General features: G+C 42.1%; 1 protein-coding gene across 3 annotated transcripts in view; it reads right to left on the minus strand.

The window, feature by feature from the left end:
• Positions 1-17,333, minus strand: part of AEBP2 (AE binding protein 2) — a 181,203-nt gene that overhangs the window by 24,209 nt on the left and 139,661 nt on the right. For 2 of the 3 annotated variants that reach the window (XM_053719120.1, XM_053719119.1), the window contains 2 exons: positions 2,426-2,539; positions 2,228-2,288 (listed from right to left, as the gene is read on the minus strand). In XM_053719120.1, coding sequence (XP_053575095.1) covers positions 2,234-2,288; positions 2,426-2,539 — 169 coding nt within the window. In that variant the 3' untranslated portion in view covers positions 2,228-2,233. Of the gene's footprint in view, positions 1-2,227; positions 2,289-2,421; positions 2,540-17,333 lie in introns of those variants that run through there. The other variant, XM_053719121.1, reaches the window with a different exon arrangement.

A 17,333-nucleotide genomic window follows, 5' to 3' on the forward strand; every position in this document is an offset into this window, starting at 1 on the left:
ATCTTGCAATATGTAATAGAAAAAACAACATATAAAGCAAAATTGGTTAAATTCCTTAAATGACAGTTTCAGGAATGGGAAAAAATGCCAATGAATAAGCCTCTAGCAAACCAGAAGCAATAAGACTTAAATATTGTGGAGACAACAATGACGCTCAAATTTTTTAGACGCCACATCCGGTAACGCCGACATTTTTGACCCAAAAACGTAAAAAAAATGACGCAACTTCCGGCGACACGTATGACGCCGGAAATGACAAAATCTTTGCGCCAAGAAAGTCTGCGCCAAGAATGACGCAATAAAATGAAGCACTTTCAGCCCCCGCGAGCCTAACAGCCCACAGGAAAAAAGTCAAATTTTAAAAGGTAAGAAAAAATTGATTTATTCATATGCATTATCCCAAATATTAAACTGACTGTCTGAAATAAGGAACGGCGAATATCCTGAATCAAGGCAAATAAATGTTTAAACACATATTTAGAACTTTATACAAAAGTGCCCAACCATAGCTTAGAGTGTCACAAAATAAGACTTACTTACCCCCGGACACTTCTACATGTAGTAGAAAGCCAAACCAGTACTGAAACGAGAATCAGTAGAGGTAATGGTATATATAAGAGTATATCGTCGATCTGAAAAGGGAGGTAAGAGATGAATCTCTACGACCGATAACAGAGAACCTATGAAATAGACCCCGTAGAAGGAGATCATTAAATTCAAAAAGGCAATACTCTCTTCACATCCCTCTGACATTCACTGCACACTGAGAAGAAAACCGGGCTCCAGCCTGCTGCGAAGCGCATATCAACGTAGAATCTAGCACAAACTCCATGGGAGGCAAAGTTTGTAAAACTGATTTGTGGGTGTGGTGAGGGGTGTATTTATAGGCATTTTAAGGTTTGGGAAACTTTGCCCCTCCTGGTAGGAATGTATATCCCATACGTCACTAGCTCATGGACTCTTGCTAATTACATGAAAGAAAAAGTAAGTGCGCCATCCAAACCGGTGCCTAACATAGCTCCGCCCCCGTGGGCGTGTACTAGAAACTATCTCTAGCTCGAAAAACGTGGTATCATCCACTGTTTAACGCTCAGCCCTGCACCCTCAAAAACCAGAGAAGCTGCTGGGAACTGTTTAGGTGTACTGAGAAGCACAATGCAAACAGACCCCGTACTAGGCAATACAGACTTAGCTGTCTAACACTAGCAATGTAACTAAAACAGTAGCTCAATCTCCCGGTCGCCATTGTCATATTAAGTTAAAAATAGCTACCGGGAGAAACTTACGCATCATAAAGAACGAGAGTGAAAATAGTACTAGCACTGAAAGGTAGCATCTTAAACCAAAAACAAAACAATTGGGATGTAATCAACTGAACCAGCCACAAAAACACTTTACCCTCCTGAGTTCTCTATACTCAGATATAGATATAAGCCCTTAGCCCAGTGCCTGCATAGTAATTGCTGTCACAGGGTCCTCCTCCTTACAGAAATGAAGCTATGTCCCCTGAAATATAATAAAGTGCTCCACTCCTTTGAGATCTTCCCAGACCCAGAATAAAAAGTTAGCACTTACCTTGAACTCTGTCCGACAGCAGGGCAGCTCAGCAGGTTTAGGTCGTCCTCTCCCTCCCATAGCCCTGTGGAAGATGATAAAGCCTGAGTTAAGTATTGCTTAGGCCATCAGGATAAGGGCAGCATAAATGTATGGGAGGCGCAGTGAGAATTATGTCCCACAAGTTCCCATTGCTCTTAAGCCACCAAAAGCTCTACTGTAGAGACTGATATGGACTATGGCTACACCCTAGAACAAAGCAGCACACTCTGGCACTACTTTAAAAAACAAAGTCTTGATTGAAGAATCTAATCTAACACCTCACTTTACCTCTTCCTATCACTAACGTAGGCAAAGAAAATGACTGGAGTGGGAGGGAGGAGCTATTTAACAGCTCTGCTGTGGTGCTCTTTGCCTCCTCCTGCTGACCAGGAGGTGAATATCCCATTAGTAATTAAGATGATCCGTGGACTCATCGTGTGTTAAAAAATAAATACAGAATCTTTCACTGAAGGAACAAGTGTCATTACACAACTTGTGACCAAAGCTGAAACAGACAGGGTGTCACAAGGTGTACAATAGCAGCTTCTGCTTTACACGGTGCACTTGCCTGTCTTGGTATGTATGAATAATTGTAATGGCTATAAAAAAAAAAAAAAAGAGTCATACAAACCAGATCTTAAGAGAAGTGATCTTTCAGGGTCCCACTGTGTGTAATCCTTTTACTAGAATTTCTGTACACCAAGCACAAAGATAACACAATTTAGAATGCAACAGCTCCCCAGTAACGATCCCTCACGTGCCGCTAGTACTAGGCTCACCCCAATAAGCACGTATTACATTAGTGTGCAAGCTGCAGTGGGACAATTACCTGTAGATGTTTGGGTCCAGAAGCAGCGCTGTGTCTTTTGGAAGTTTTGATAAATGAACTATTTTTGTTTTCATTTGGTGCCGCTCACTCTCATTCACCCACACGTCAGGGAGGCTGAAAGAGAAACATAATTTATGTAAGAACTTACCTGATAAATTAATTTCTTTCATAGTGGCAAGAGTCCATGAGCTAGTGAAATATGGGATATACATTCCTACCAGGAGGGGGCAAAGTTTCTCAAACCTAAAAATGCCTATAAATACACCCCTCACCACACACATACCTCAGTTATAACGTATAGCCAAGTATTTAGGTGTAAAAAGGAGTAAAAAAGAAAATTTATGCTTACCTGATACCTTTTTTTTTTTTTTTAGACACGATGAGTCCATGGATTCCATCCTTACTTGTGGGATTACGCCTCTTGGTCAGCAGGAGGAGGCAAAGAGCACCACAGCAGAGCTGTATATATACTGTTGCTCCTCCCTTACCTCCCACTCCAGTCATTCAACCGAAGTTAGGAAGAGAAAGGAAAAGCCAAGGTGCAGAGGTGTCTGAAGTTTACAAAATGAGTAACCTGTCTCATAGAACAGGGCGGGCTGTGGACTCATCGTGTCTAAAAAGAAACAAATTTATCAGGTAAGCATAAATTTTGTTTTCTTTTTAAAGACACGATGAGTCCACGGATTTCATCCTTACTTGTGGGATACAATACCAAAGCTAGAGTACACGGATGAAAAGGGAGGGACAAAAAAGGGAACCTAAACAGAAGGCACCATTGCACGAAGAACCTTTCTCCCAAAAACAGCCTCAGCCGAAGCAAAGGTATCAAATTTGAAAAAAAAAAAAAAAAAAAAAAAAAAAAGTGTTAAGAGAGGATCAAGTTACTCTTGCAAATCCGTTCAACAGAAGCATCATTTTTGAATGTCCAAGAGGAATCTACAGCCCTGATGGAATGAGCCGTAACTCCTTCAGGAGGCTGCTGTCCAGCAGTCTTATATGCAAAACGGATGATACTCTTCAGCCAAAAAGAAAGAGGTAGCCGTAGCTTCCGAAGCCCCATGATTTCCAGAAAAAATGACAAATAGGAAAGACGATTGACGAAAGTCCTTAGTCGCTCGCAAATAAAATTTAAAGCACGGACTACGTCCAAATTTGCAGAAGACGTTCCTTCTTGATAAGGAGGATTAGGACACAAGGAAGGAACAACAATCCCCGATTAATGTTCTCGTCTAAAAAAAAAAAAAAAAAAACCTTATGAAGAAAACCAGATTAGTACATAAAACCACCTTATCTGAATGAAAAATAAGGAAAGGTGAATGATATTGTAATGCCGAAAGCACAGACACTCATTGAGTAGAAGAAAAGGCAACAAGAAATAAAACTTTCCAAGATAACAACTGAATATCTATGGAATGCATAGGTTCAAACAGGACTCCTTGAAGAACTTTGAAAACTAAATTGAAACTCCACGGAGGAACAATTGGTTTAAAAACACAAGCCCAATTCTAATCAAAGCCTGACAAAAAAATTTAATATCAGGTACATCAGCCAGACGCTTGTGCAACAAAATAGATAAGGCAGAGATCTGACCCTCGCTGATAAACCGTCTTCCAATGCTTCTTGGAAAAAAAGACAAAATCCTGAGAATCCCTACTCTACTCCATGAGTAGCCCTTGGATTCACACCAATAAAGACATATGCGCCACATCATATGGTAAGTCTTACGCGCCTGAATTAAGGAATCTATGACCAAATCAGAGAACCCTGCTTGGGTAAAATTAAGCGTTCAATCTCCAAGCAGTCAGTTGCAGAGAAACTAGATTCGGGTAAAGGAAGGATCCCTAAATGAGAAGGTCCTTCCTCAATGGAATCTTCCAAGGTGGCAGGAATGAAATGTCCACCAGATCAGCCTACCAAATCCTGCGAGGCCACGCAGAAGCGAGGAGGATGACTGATGCCTTCTCCTATTTGATTTGAGCAATCACCCGGGAAAGAAGCGCAAAACGGGGGAAATAGATATTCTAGGCTGAAGGACCAAGGAACTGCCAAAGCATCTATCAGCTCGGACTGGGGGCCCTGGACCTGGACCCGTATCTCAGAAGCCTGGCATTCTGACGAGATGCCATGAGATCAAACTCCGGCCGACCCCATTTGAAAATCAGGTTGGAGAATACTTCCGGATGAAGTTCCCACTCTCCTGGATGAAAAGTTTGCTTGCTCAGAAAATCCGCTCCCCAGTTGTCTACCCCTGGGATGTGGATCACCGACAGATAGCAAGACTGGGCCTCCGCTTTCCGGATTAACTTGGCTACCTCAGTCATCGCTAAGGAACCCCTTGTTCCCCCCTGATGATTGACGTAAGCCACTGTCGGTACGTTGTCCGACTAGAAACTGATGAATTGGGCCGAAGCCAACTGAGGCCAGGCCCGAAGCACATTGAAAATCGCCCTCAGCTCTAGAATGTTGATGGGAAGGAGAGACTCTGCCTGAGTCCATACTCCCAGAGCCTTTAAAGAGCCCCAGACTGCTCCAAACACTAAAAGTCTGGCGTCCGTTGTCACAATCACCCATGAAGGTCTGCAAAAGCATGTCCCCTGGGATAGATGATCCAGAGACAACAACCATTGAAGAAAGTCCCTCGTCTCTTGTTCTAGGGTTATTTGAGGAGACAAATCTGTATAATCTCCATTCCACTGCCTGAGCATGCTTAGCTGCAGAGGCCTGAGTTGAAACCGAGCCAACGGTATGATAATCATTGCCGCCACCATCAATCCGATTACCTCCATGCACTGAGCCACTGACGGCTGAGGAGTGAACTGAAGTGCTCGACATGTATGCAGAATCTTTGACTTACTGACCTCTCTCAGAAAAATTCTCATGGATATAGAATCGATTAGAGTTCCCAAGAAGGGTACCCTTATCTTCAGAAATAAAGAATTCTTTTCCAAATCTACCTTCCACCCGTGAGTTCTCAGGAAGGATAGCACAATGTCGGTATGGGACCTTGTTTCCTGACAAGACGACGCCTGGATTAGAATGTCGTCCAGATAAAGCGCCACTGCAATGCTCTGCAGTCTTAGAACCGCCAGCAGAGACCCCAGAACCTTTGTGGAAATTCTGGGAGCCGTGACCAGACCAAAAAGAAGAGCCAAGAACTGAAAGTGTTTGTCCAGAAAGGCAAACCACAGGAACTTGTGATGATCTCTGTGGATAAGAACATGAAGATATGCATCCTTTAGATCCACTGTCATAAATTGACTCTCCTGGATCAATGGAAGGATGGCACGAATCGTTTCCATCCTGAAAGATGGAACTCTGAGAAACTTGTTTAGAGTCTCGAAGTCTAAGAAAGGTCTGAAGGTTCCCTCCTTTTTGGGAACTACAAATCGAATTGAATAAAATCCTGCCCCTGGTCCTGTATCGGAACAGGCCAAGTACTCCCATGGAAGAAAAGTCTCTTACACAATGTAAGAACGCCTCTCTTTTTAACTGGTCTGCAGAGAATCTTGAAAGCAGAAACCAGTCCACCGTGAATTCCTGAAACACTATTTTCCATTGTCCAGGGATTCTGAACATCTCAAACCCAAGCCTGAATGAAAGTCTGCCCTCTACAAAATCCGATCCCAGATCGTGGACATGTTCTTCATGCTGATTCAACAGCAGGGTAATTGGATCCTTTTATTTTTTTTAATTCAAAGGAGATTATCTCCAACAAGCCAGGTTCCCACAAGGCCTTCTTGTAATGAATCGTTAAAAAATTTAGACTTAGAGCATACGTCTGTATAACAAGGCTCTAACCATAAGGCTCAGAGAGCTGGGACAGAGAAATCTGAAACCTACGCTCCCATTTTGATAACTTCAAGGTAAGAATTTGAAATAAAGGAACTAGCCAATAGACCGCCTTTATCCTATCCTGGATTTTATTCAGGGGAGTTTCTGGCTTAAAAGTATCAAACCAAAATGCCGCCGCACTAAGGACGGTAGCAAAGTACACAGTTGGATGCCATTGTAAGCCCTGATGTACATCCCCCTTTCCCAATTTTTGTCCACATAACCTTTGAGAAATCTAACTATTCTCTAAATAAAATAGTAGTTATCTTAGCTAAGTTGGAAACTACTCCTTTCACCCTAGGTAATGTCTGCTCCTTAGCCAAGTCGGTTATGGGGAACATCTCTGAGTTATACGGAATGGAAAAGTCCACATTCCCTATACTTACCTAGGATAGATTACACCTGGATAGTGCTAAGGTTGAAAATAATTCCTCTAGTAAGGCTAGTTTCCACGTGGGAAAAACATAAAATGCATGATATGCAAAGAAAAACTCCGGACGGAGTATGAGAGGAAGCGCAGGGCATTTCATGTGTGCCTAAACATTTTGTGAACACTATAGGTTTGTGGCATAAAGTGACCATTGTCAACATACTCCTAAACAGCAAAGGCCATAAAAGGAGAAGGTTCAGAAAAAAAAAAAAAGAGTAATGTTTTAATAAAAATTTACACAAAAAAAACGTTACTGTCACTTTAAATTCTCTTAAAAGTAACTTCTTATTTCTGTGTCAGAAAATATCCAAGTAGCATGTTAACCTTGCTGGAAATAGACATTGCTATGTACATTAAAGCAACCATGTCTTGTGTCCAAAATTCCCTATTAAAATTGCAAGGAACCACAGAGCACCCCATGTGGGCCAGAATTTTTTTTTATTTTTTTTTTGAGACCCTATATGAGAAATTTGTGGCACGTATAAATAATTAACAAATAAACATAACTTTATTTTATGTGTGCACTTGTTCCATTTTTACAAAGCTGAATTATACAACAAACAGCTGAAATGCATCAAATAATAGGAACCCCACAAAAAACGGTACTGTCTTTTTAAAACTCAAAAAGAACGTTATTTTTTGTGCGCTTTCGTTCCATTCAAAGTCATAATGGATGAATTAACAAATAAGCATCTGAAATACTTTGAACAAAATTAACAAATAAAAACGTTACTGTCTCTTTAAAATTTAAACTAAGTTTTTATTTTTGTGTGCAAAAAAAATAGATGAGCACCCAAGTAGCAGAGCAACTACAGACATCTCAGATAAACTTCGCTGAGGTGATCCATCAGTACTCCATATTGAAATTGACACTTAGAACTTCATGTTTCCTAACATGACCTAATTCCCAGGCAGGACAGGAGGGTTAGTATACTGTGTCTAACAAACATTTTTCCCCACATTCTACAGAGAAAAGAAGCACTGCTGATTTCCTAATAAAGGGAAAACTGCTTTAGTCGTCACTGCACAACCTTTCTCTTGCGCAGTAAAAATTCGCAACTCTCCGGAAGAGAAGGGGAAAAAAAGTGGCGCGCTATGAAAAGAGCCATCTCCCTAAGGACCGCCCATCGTGGGCATTAACCATGTATGCCAGGAAAACTAACTAAATAATTAATAATAATAATAATAAAAATAATAGTCTCCTGGTCAGCATTATAGTCGCAACTGCTAGACCGGATGAGAACAACAATTGCCCAATTACGCTCGAAAAGAGCGATGTGAAAAGCTGTCCTACAGGGAGCGCTGTCAGAATAGAAATCTCCCGGTCGACTTGATTGTTTATGTAACCACCAGGAGATGAGGCCTCATTACAAGTAGCATGTTAACCTTACGAGGCCTTCTCCTATCGCTAGCCTGTTAATACTAAAGACCCCAAGGTATGCTCAAGAGGAGCAATGTCAATATTGCAAACTCCTGGTCGGCATGTTTGTATTATACAACCGCCGAGAGTGTCTGGGACAATTGCAGTACATGTGCTGCCTAGTATAGCCTCCCAAACTTAAAGGAGAATTCATACCTGAATAAAGAGCCCATATCTTACACTAAGGGCTGCCCATTTACAACGTGAGTAGCCAACTCCTGAGTTCTTTTTTTCTTCCAAGCCCAGAAATAAAAAAATGGCACTTACCTCACAATCTGCCGACAGCAAAGGCAGCTCCCAGGTGTGTGAAGTCCTACTCCTCACATGGACCTGAGGATTACAAGAAAAACACCGAGTAATATCCCTCATATTTTTTCCAGGATAGGGCAGCAACAGTATATGGGAGGCGCAGTGAGCATTATGTCCCACAAGTTCCTATTGCTCTAAAGCCACCAAAAGCTCTCCTGAAGAGACTGATATGGACCACGGCTACACCCCAGAACAAAGCAGCACACTCTGGCACTAGTTTTAAAAAATAATAAACTCTTGATTGAAGAATCTATACTAACACCTCACTTTACCTCTTCCTATCACTAATGTAGGCAAAGAGACTGACTGGAGTGGGAGGAGCTATATATAGCAGCTCTGCTGTGGTGCTCTTTGCCTCCTCCTGCTGACCAGGAGGTGAATATCCCATTAGTAAGGATGAAATCCGTGGACTCATCATGTCTTTAAAAAGAAAAGCATACAAAAAGAGGAACTGGAAAAATAATGTGCTTTTATACCAAAAAATCATAACCACCAAAAAATAAGGTGGGTCTCATGGACTCTAGTCACTATGAAAAATTAATTTATCATTTAAGTTCTTACATAAATTATGTTTTTTTTCATGTAAGTGGAGGAGTCTATGAGCTAGTGACGTATGGGATATAATACCCAAGATGTGCAACTCCACAGAGTCACTAGAGAGGGAGGGATAAAATAAAAAGAGCTATTTCCGCTGAAAAAAAATAAATCCAAATAATAATTAAAGTTTTCTTAAATTTAAAAAAACTCAAATTATAGGCAAAGGAATCAAACTTAGATAAATGTCTGAAGAACTTCTCTACCAAAGACTGCTTCTGAGGAAGCAAATACATCAAAATAGTAAAATGTAGTAAATGTATGCAAAAGACCAAGTTACTGCTTTGCAAATCTGATCAACTGAAGCTTCATTCTTGAAAGCCCAAGAAGTGGCAACTGATCTTGCAGAATGAGCAGTAATTCTTTGAGGCGGAGACTGCCCAGTCTCCAAATAAGCCTTGTGATCAAAAGTTTTAACCAAGATGCCAAGAAATGGCAGAGGCTTTCTGACCTTTCCTGGGACCAGAAAATACAACAAATAAACTAGAAGTCTTTCTGAAATCCTTGGTAGCCTCAACATAGTATTTCAAAGTTCTTACCACATCCAAAGACTGTAGAGATCTCTCAAGAGAATTCTTAGGATTAGAACACAAAGAAGGAACAACAATTTCCCTACTAATTTTGTTAGAATTCACAACCTTAGGTAAGGCTCACAAGACAGAGCCGACAACTCAAACTCTTCTAGCAGAAGAGATAGCTAAAAGAAATAAACACTTTCAAAGAAAGTAGTTTAATATCCAAAGAACGTATAGGCTCAAATGGAGGCGCCTGCATAGTCCTTAAAACCAAATTAAGACTCCAAAAAGGAGAAATAGACTTAACAGGTTTGATGCGAACCAAAGCCTGAACAAAGCAGTGAATATCAGGAAGCATAGCAATCTTTCTATGAAATAAAACAGAAAGAGCAGAGATTTGTCCTTTCAAAGTATTTGCAGACAACCCCTTAGCCAAATAAACCTGAAGAAACTATCCGAGGAATTCTAAAAGAATGCCAAGAAAAATTATGAGAGGAGCACCATGAAATATAGGTTTTCCAAACCCGATAAATCTTCCTTGAAACAGATTTACGAGCCTGTAACAAAGTGTTAATCACTGGGTCAGAGAAGCCTCTATGACTAAGAACTAAGCGTTCAATTTCCATACCTTCAAATTTAGAGATTGTGATGGAAAAACGGCCCTTGCGACAGGTCTGGCCTTAAAGGAAGTGTCCAATGCAGGCAACTGGACATCCGGACAAGATCCAAATACCAGAACCTGTGAGGCCATGCTGATGCTATCAGAAACACATGAGATTGTTCCATTATAATCTTGGAAGAAGAACTAGGAGGCAGAAAAATGTAAGCAGGTTGGTAAAACCAAGGAACTGCTAAAGCATCCACCATCTCTGCCTGATGATCCTTGGATCTGGAAAGATACCTGGGAAGTTTCTTGTTCAAACGAGAGGCCATCAAATCTATTTCTGGGAGACCCCACATTTGTACAATCTGATGAAACACATCTGGATGGAGAGACCACTCCCGCGGATTCAAAGTCTGACGACTGCGATAATCCGCTTCCCAATTGTCTACTCCTGGAATATGAATCACAGAGATTAGAAAAGAGTTGGACTACGCCCAAGAAAGTATCCAAGATACTTCTTATATTGCTAAAGAGTTGCAAGTCCCTCCCTGATAATTGACGTATGCCACTGTTGTGATATTGCCTGTCTGAAAACGAATGAAACGTTCTCTCTTTAACAGAGGCCAAGCCTGAACAACTCTGAAGATAGCACAGAGTTCTAAGATATTGATTGGTAACCTCGCCTCTTGAGGTTTCCAAACCCCTTGTGCAGTCAGAGACCCCCAGACAGCTCCCCAACTTGTGAGACTTGCGTCTGTTGAGATCACAGTCCAGGAAGGATGAACAAAAGAGGCCCCTTGAACAATCCAATGATGGTCCAACCACTAGGACAGAGAGAGTTGAATGTTGGGATTTAAGTATATTAGTTGTGATATCTTTGTATAATCCCTGCACCATTGAATCAGCATGCAAAGCTGCAGAGGTCTCATATGAAAACGAGCAAAGGGGATTGCGTCCAATGCTGCAGTCATAACACCTAAACCTTCCATGCACATAGCCACTGAAGGGAACGATTGAGACTGAAGGTTTAGACAAGATAATACCAATTTAATTCGTCTCTTGTCTGTTAAAGACAAAGTCATGGACACTGAATCTATCTGGAAACCTAAAAAGGTGACCTTTGTATCTGGAATCAAGAAACTCTTTTGTAAATTGATCCAGCTACCATGCCTTTGAAGAAACAACACTAGTTGATTTGTGTGAGATTCTGCTAAATGAAATGACAGCTAGTACCAAGATATCTTACAAATAAGGAAACACTGCAATACCCTGCTCTCTGATTACAGATAGAAGGGCACCGAGAAACTTCGAAAAGATTCTTGGAGCTGTTGCTAGGCCAAATGGAAGAGCAACAAACTGGTAATGCTTGTCTAGAAAAGAGAATCTCAGAAACCGATAATGGTCTGGATAAATTGGAATATGAAGATAAGCATCCTGTATGTCTATTGTGGACATAAAATGCCCTTGCTGAACAAAAGGCAGAGTAGTCCTTCTAGTCACCATCTTAAAAGTTGGGACTCTTACAAAATGATTTAAAAAGGCTTTAAATCCAGAACTGGTCTAAAAGAAACAGAATTTATGCTTACCTGATAAATTACTTTCTCCAACGGTGTGTCCGGTCCACGGCGTCATCCATTACTTGTGGGATATTCTCCTCCCCTACAGGGAAAGGCAAGGAGAGCACACAGCAGAGCTGTCCATATAGCTCCCCCTCTAGCTCCGCCCCCCAGTCATTCGACCGACGGTTAGGAGAAAAAGGAGAAACTATAGGGTGCCGTGGTGACTGTAGTGTATAAAGACAAAAAAAATTTCAACCTGATTAGGAAAACCAGGGCGGGCCGTGGACCGGACACACCGTTGGAGAAAGTAATTTATCAGGTAAGCATAAATTCTGTTTTCTCCAACATTGGTGTGTCCGGTCCACGGCGTCATCCATTACTTGTGGGAACCAATACCAAAGCTTTAGGACACGGATGAAGGGAGGGAGCAAATCAGGCCACCTAAATGGAAGGCACCACGGCTTGCAAAACCTTTCTCCCAAAAATAGCCTCCGAAGAAGCATAAGTATCAAATTTGTAGAATTTGGCAAAAGTGTGCAGAGAATACCAAGTCACTGCCTTACATATCTGATCAACAGAAGCCTCGTTCTTGTAGGCCCATGTGGAAGCCACAGCCCTAGTAGAGTGAGCTGTGATTCGGTCAGGAGGCTGTCGTCCGGCAGTCTCATAGGCCAATCGGATAATGCTTTTTAGCCAGAAAGAGAGAGAGGTAGCAGTAGCTTTTTGATCTCTCCTCTTACCAGAGTAAATGACAAACAAAGATGAGGTTTGTCTAAAATCTTTTGTTGCTTCTAAATAGAACTTTAAAGCACGAACAACATCTAAATTGTGTAATAAACGTTCCTTCTTTGAAACTGGTTTCGGACACAGAGAAGGAACAACTATTTCCTGGTTAATATTCTTGTTGGAAACAACTTTTGGAAGAAAACCAGGCTTAGTACGCAAAACAACCTTATCTGAATGGAAAACCAGATAGGGTGGATTACACTGCAAAGCAGATAATTCAGAAACTCTTCTAGCAGAAGAAATAGCACCCAAAAACAGTACTTTCCAAGATAATAACTTAATATTTATGGAATGTAAAGGTTCAAACGGAACCCCTTGAAGAACTGAAAGAACTAAATTTAGACTCCAAGGAGGAGTCATGGTTCTGTAAACAGGCTTGATTCTAACCAAAGCCTGAACAAAAGCTTGTACATCTGGCACAGCTGCCAGTCGTTTGTGTAACAAGACAGATAAAGCAGAAATCTGTCCCTTTAGAGAACTAGCGGACAACCCTTTATCCAAACCTTCTTGGAGAAAGGAGAGAATCCTTGGAATTTTTATTTTACTCCAGGAGAATCCCTTGGATTCACACCAACCGATATATTTACGCCATATTTTATGGTAAATCTTTCTAGTCACAGGTTTTCTGGCTTGGACCAGAGTATCTATCACAGAATTCGAAAACCCACGTTTGGATAAAATCAAGCGTTCAATTTCCAAGCAGTCAGCTGCAGAGAAACTAGATTTGGATGTTCGAATGGACCTTGTACTAGAAGATCCTGTCTCAAAGGTAGCTTCCATGGTGGAGCCGATGACATATTCACCAGGTCTGCATACCAAGTCCTGCGTGGCCACGCAGGAGCTATCAGAATCACAGAGGCCTTTTCCTGTTTGATCCTTGCTATGAGCCTGGAAAGGAGAGGAAACGGTGGAAACACATACGCTAGGTTGAACGACCAAGGCGCCACTAATGCATCCACTAGAATCGCCTTGGGATCCCTGGATCTGGACCCGTAACAAGGAATCTTGAAGTTCTGACGGGACGCCATTAGATCCATGTCTGGAATGCCCCATAATTGGGTTAACTGAGCAAAGACCTCCCGGGTGGAGTTCCCACTCCCCCGGATGGAAAGTCTGACGACTCAAATAGTCCGCCTCCCAGTTGTCTACTCCTGGGATGTGAATAGCAGATAGATGGCAGAAGTGATTCTCTGCCCATTGGATGATCTTGGTTACTTCCTTCATCGCTAGGGAACTCTTTGTTCCCCCCTGATGATTGATGTACGCAACAGTCGTTATGTTGTCCGACTGAAATCTTATGAACCTGGCTTTCGCTAGCTGAGGTCAAGCCAGGAGCGCATTGAATATTGCTCTTAGTTCCAAAATGTTTATCGGGAGAAGCGACTCTTCCCGAGACCATAGGCCCTGAGCTTTCAGGGAGTCCCAGACCGCGCCCCACCCCAAGAGGCTGGCGTTTGTCGTGACAATGACCCACTCCGGCCTGCGGAAACTCATTCCCTAAGACAGGTGATCCTGGGTCAACCACCAGAGAAGTGAGTCCCTGGTTACCTGGTCTACTTGAATTTGGGGAGACAAGTCTGTATAGTCCCCATTCCACTGATTGAGCATGCACAGCTGTAATGGTCTTAGATGAATTCGAGCAAAAGGAACCACGTCCATTTCTGCGACCATTAGTCCTATTACTTCCATGCACCGAGCTATGGAGGGTTGAGGAATAGAATGAAGAACTCGACAAGCGTTTAGAAGCTTTAACTTTCTGACTTCTGTCAGGAAGATCTTCATTTCCATAGAATCTATTATTGTTCCCAGAAACGGAACCCTTGTGGACGGTGACAGTGAACTCTTTTCTATGTTCACCTTCCACCCGTGAGATCTGAGAAAAGCCAACACAATGTCTGTGTGGGCCCTCGCTTTGGAAAGAGACGACGCTTGGATTAGGATGTCATCTAGATAAGGTGCTACAGCGATGCCCCTCGGCCTTAGGACCGCTAGAAGGGACCCTAGCACCTTTGAGAAAATTCTGGGAGCGGTGGCTAAACCGAATGGAAGAGCCACGTGAAGGATGGAACTCTGAGGAAATTGTTTAATATCATTAAATCCAGGATTGGCCTGAAAGTTCCCTCTTTTTTGGGAACCACAAACCGGTTTGAGTAAAAACCTAGACCTTGTTCCCCGGAGGGGACTGGGTTTATCACTCCCATCTTTGATAGGTCTCTTACACAATGTAAGAATGCCTGTTTCTTTATCTGGTCTGAAGATAAGTGAGACAGGTGGAATCTTCCCTTTGGAGGAAGTCCCTTGAACTCTAGCAGGTATCCCTTGAAGACTATTTCTAGTACCCAGGGATCCGGAACATCTCTTGCCCAAGCCTGAGCGAAGAGAGATAGTCTGCCCCCTAACAGATCCGGTCCCGGATCGGGGGCTACCCCTTCATGCTGTCTTGGTAGCAGCAGCAGGTTTCTTGGTCTGTTTACCCTTGTTCCAGCCTTGCATGGGCTTCCAAGCGGGTTTGGGCTGGGCCGCGTTACCTTCTTGTCTAGCGGCAGTGGAGTTATTAGCCGGTCCGTTCCTGAAATTGTGAAAGGAACGAAAATTAGACTTGTTCTTAGCCTTAAAAGGCCTATCCTGTGGGAGGGCATGGCCCTTACCCCCAGTGATGTCTGAAATAATTTCCTTCAATTCTGGCCCAAAAAGGGTCTTACCCTTGAAAGGAATATTAAGTAACTTAGTCTTGGACGACATCTGCCGACCAGGATTTTAGCCAAAGCGCCCTCCGCGCTACTATAGCAAAACCTGAGTTTTTCGCCGCCAATTTCGTTATTTGAAAAGCGGCATCCAATATAAAGGAATTAGCTAACTTTAATGCGTGAATTCTGTCCATGACTTCTTCATAGGAAGTCTCTTTCTGGAGCGACCTTTCTAGTTCCTCGAACCAAAAGGACGCCGCTGAAGTGACAGTAATAACACACGTAGCTGGTTGAAGGATGAACACTTGTTGAACAAAAATCTTTTTAAGCAATCCTTCCAATTTTTATCCATAGGATCTTTGAAAGCGCAGCTGTCCTCTATAGGAATAGTTGTGCGCTTCGCTAGTGTTGAAACAGCTCCCTCAACCATCGGGACCGTCTGCCATGCGTCCCTTCTAGGGTCTACTATGGGAAACATTTTCTTAAATATAGGAGGTGGGGCAAAGGGTACACCTGGCTTCTCCCACTCCTTATCCACTATGCTCGCTACCCTCTTGGGTATTGGAAAAGCGTCTTCGTGCACTGGGACCTCTAAAAATTTGTCCAATTTGCACAACTTCTCTGGAACTACTACAGAATCACAGTCATCCAGAGTAGCTAATACCTCCTTAAGCAAAGCGCGGAGATGTTCTAGCTTAAATTTAAATGCTACTATATCAGGTTCTGCCTGTTGAGAAATTTTTCCTGAGTCTTAAATTTCACCCTCAGACAGCCCTTACCGCACAGCCAATTCCGATTGATGTGAGGGTAAAATAGATAAGGCATCATCAGCGTCTGATTGTTCATCCTTTTTTTATCTGTATTTAAAACTGAACAATCACGCTTTCTCTGAAATGCTGGCAGTTTGGATAAAAGATTTGCTATAGAATTATCCACTACTGCTGTTAATTGTTGCATAGAAATAAGCACTGGCGCGCTAGGTGTCGCCTGCGCGGGCAAAGCTGGTGTAGACACAGAAGGAGAGGATGTAGAATTATCCTCACTACCTTAATTAGATAAATTATCTTGGGCAACATTATGAAATGTAACAGAGCTGTCCTTATTTTGTTTGGACGCTATGGCACAATTATCACAAACACTCAAAGGGGGAACACATTTGTCTCTACACACACAGAACATAGGTTATCTGATGGCATAGACATGTTAAACAGATTTAGGCAGGCAAACAATGCAATAAAAACGATTTTAAACAAAAACGTTACTGTCTCTTTAAATAATAAAATTACACACTTTATTTCTGAATGTTCAAAAAACTATGAAGGCAATATCCGATTTTTATGAAATTTGGACCCCAGTGTCTTAATGCTTAGAAAGTATTGCACAGCAAATATGGAGACTCTAGCTCTTAAAACAAGCAAACCAGAGCTAATTGTTGGATTTAACCGTTTTTATACACTACAATCCCTGCTACAGTATTGCTGCAGCATTTTACCTTCCTTAGGGGTCAATCATCCACAGAAATAAGCCTTCTGGAGTCACTTTCTGAGTCACAGGACCCTCTCACATGAAAACTGCATGCACTGCCTTGAAATCAACTGCACCAAAATGAGGCTTCCTCCCTCAGCACACAGTTCAAATGCCATGATATTGTAATAAAAACCAATCGATTTTGCCCCTAACAGTGTCTACCAGCATAAAAATCAAAAAGGGGAAGCCTGTTATCTTTTTTGCTGAGGTGAAAGAAAAATGGCTTACCATTTTCCCTGAGGGGAAAAATGACTGTCATCTAGCATTAGCCTGTGTTGTTAGAAGGAGACTAGTCATACCTGAAGCAGATAAGTCTGCAAACTGTTACCCCCAACTGAAGTTCTTTGGTTTCAACAGTCCTGCGTGGTAACAGCAATGGATTCTAGTTACTTGTGCTAAAATCATATTCCTCTTAACAGAAATCTTCATCACTTTTCTGTTGTAGAGTAAATAGTACAAGCCAGCACTATTTTAAAATAAACTCTTGATAGAAGATATAAAAAACTACAACTAACACCACAAACTCCTCACCATCCCTGAGGAGATGCTACTTGTTCAGAGCGGCAAGGAGAATGACTGGGGGGCGGAGCTAGAGGGGGAGCTATATGGACAGCTCTGCTGTGTGCTCTCCTTGCCTTTCCCTGTA

This window comes from Bombina bombina, chromosome 6 (genome assembly GCF_027579735.1).
Source record: "Bombina bombina isolate aBomBom1 chromosome 6, aBomBom1.pri, whole genome shotgun sequence".
NCBI lineage: Eukaryota > Metazoa > Chordata > Amphibia > Anura > Bombinatoridae > Bombina > Bombina bombina.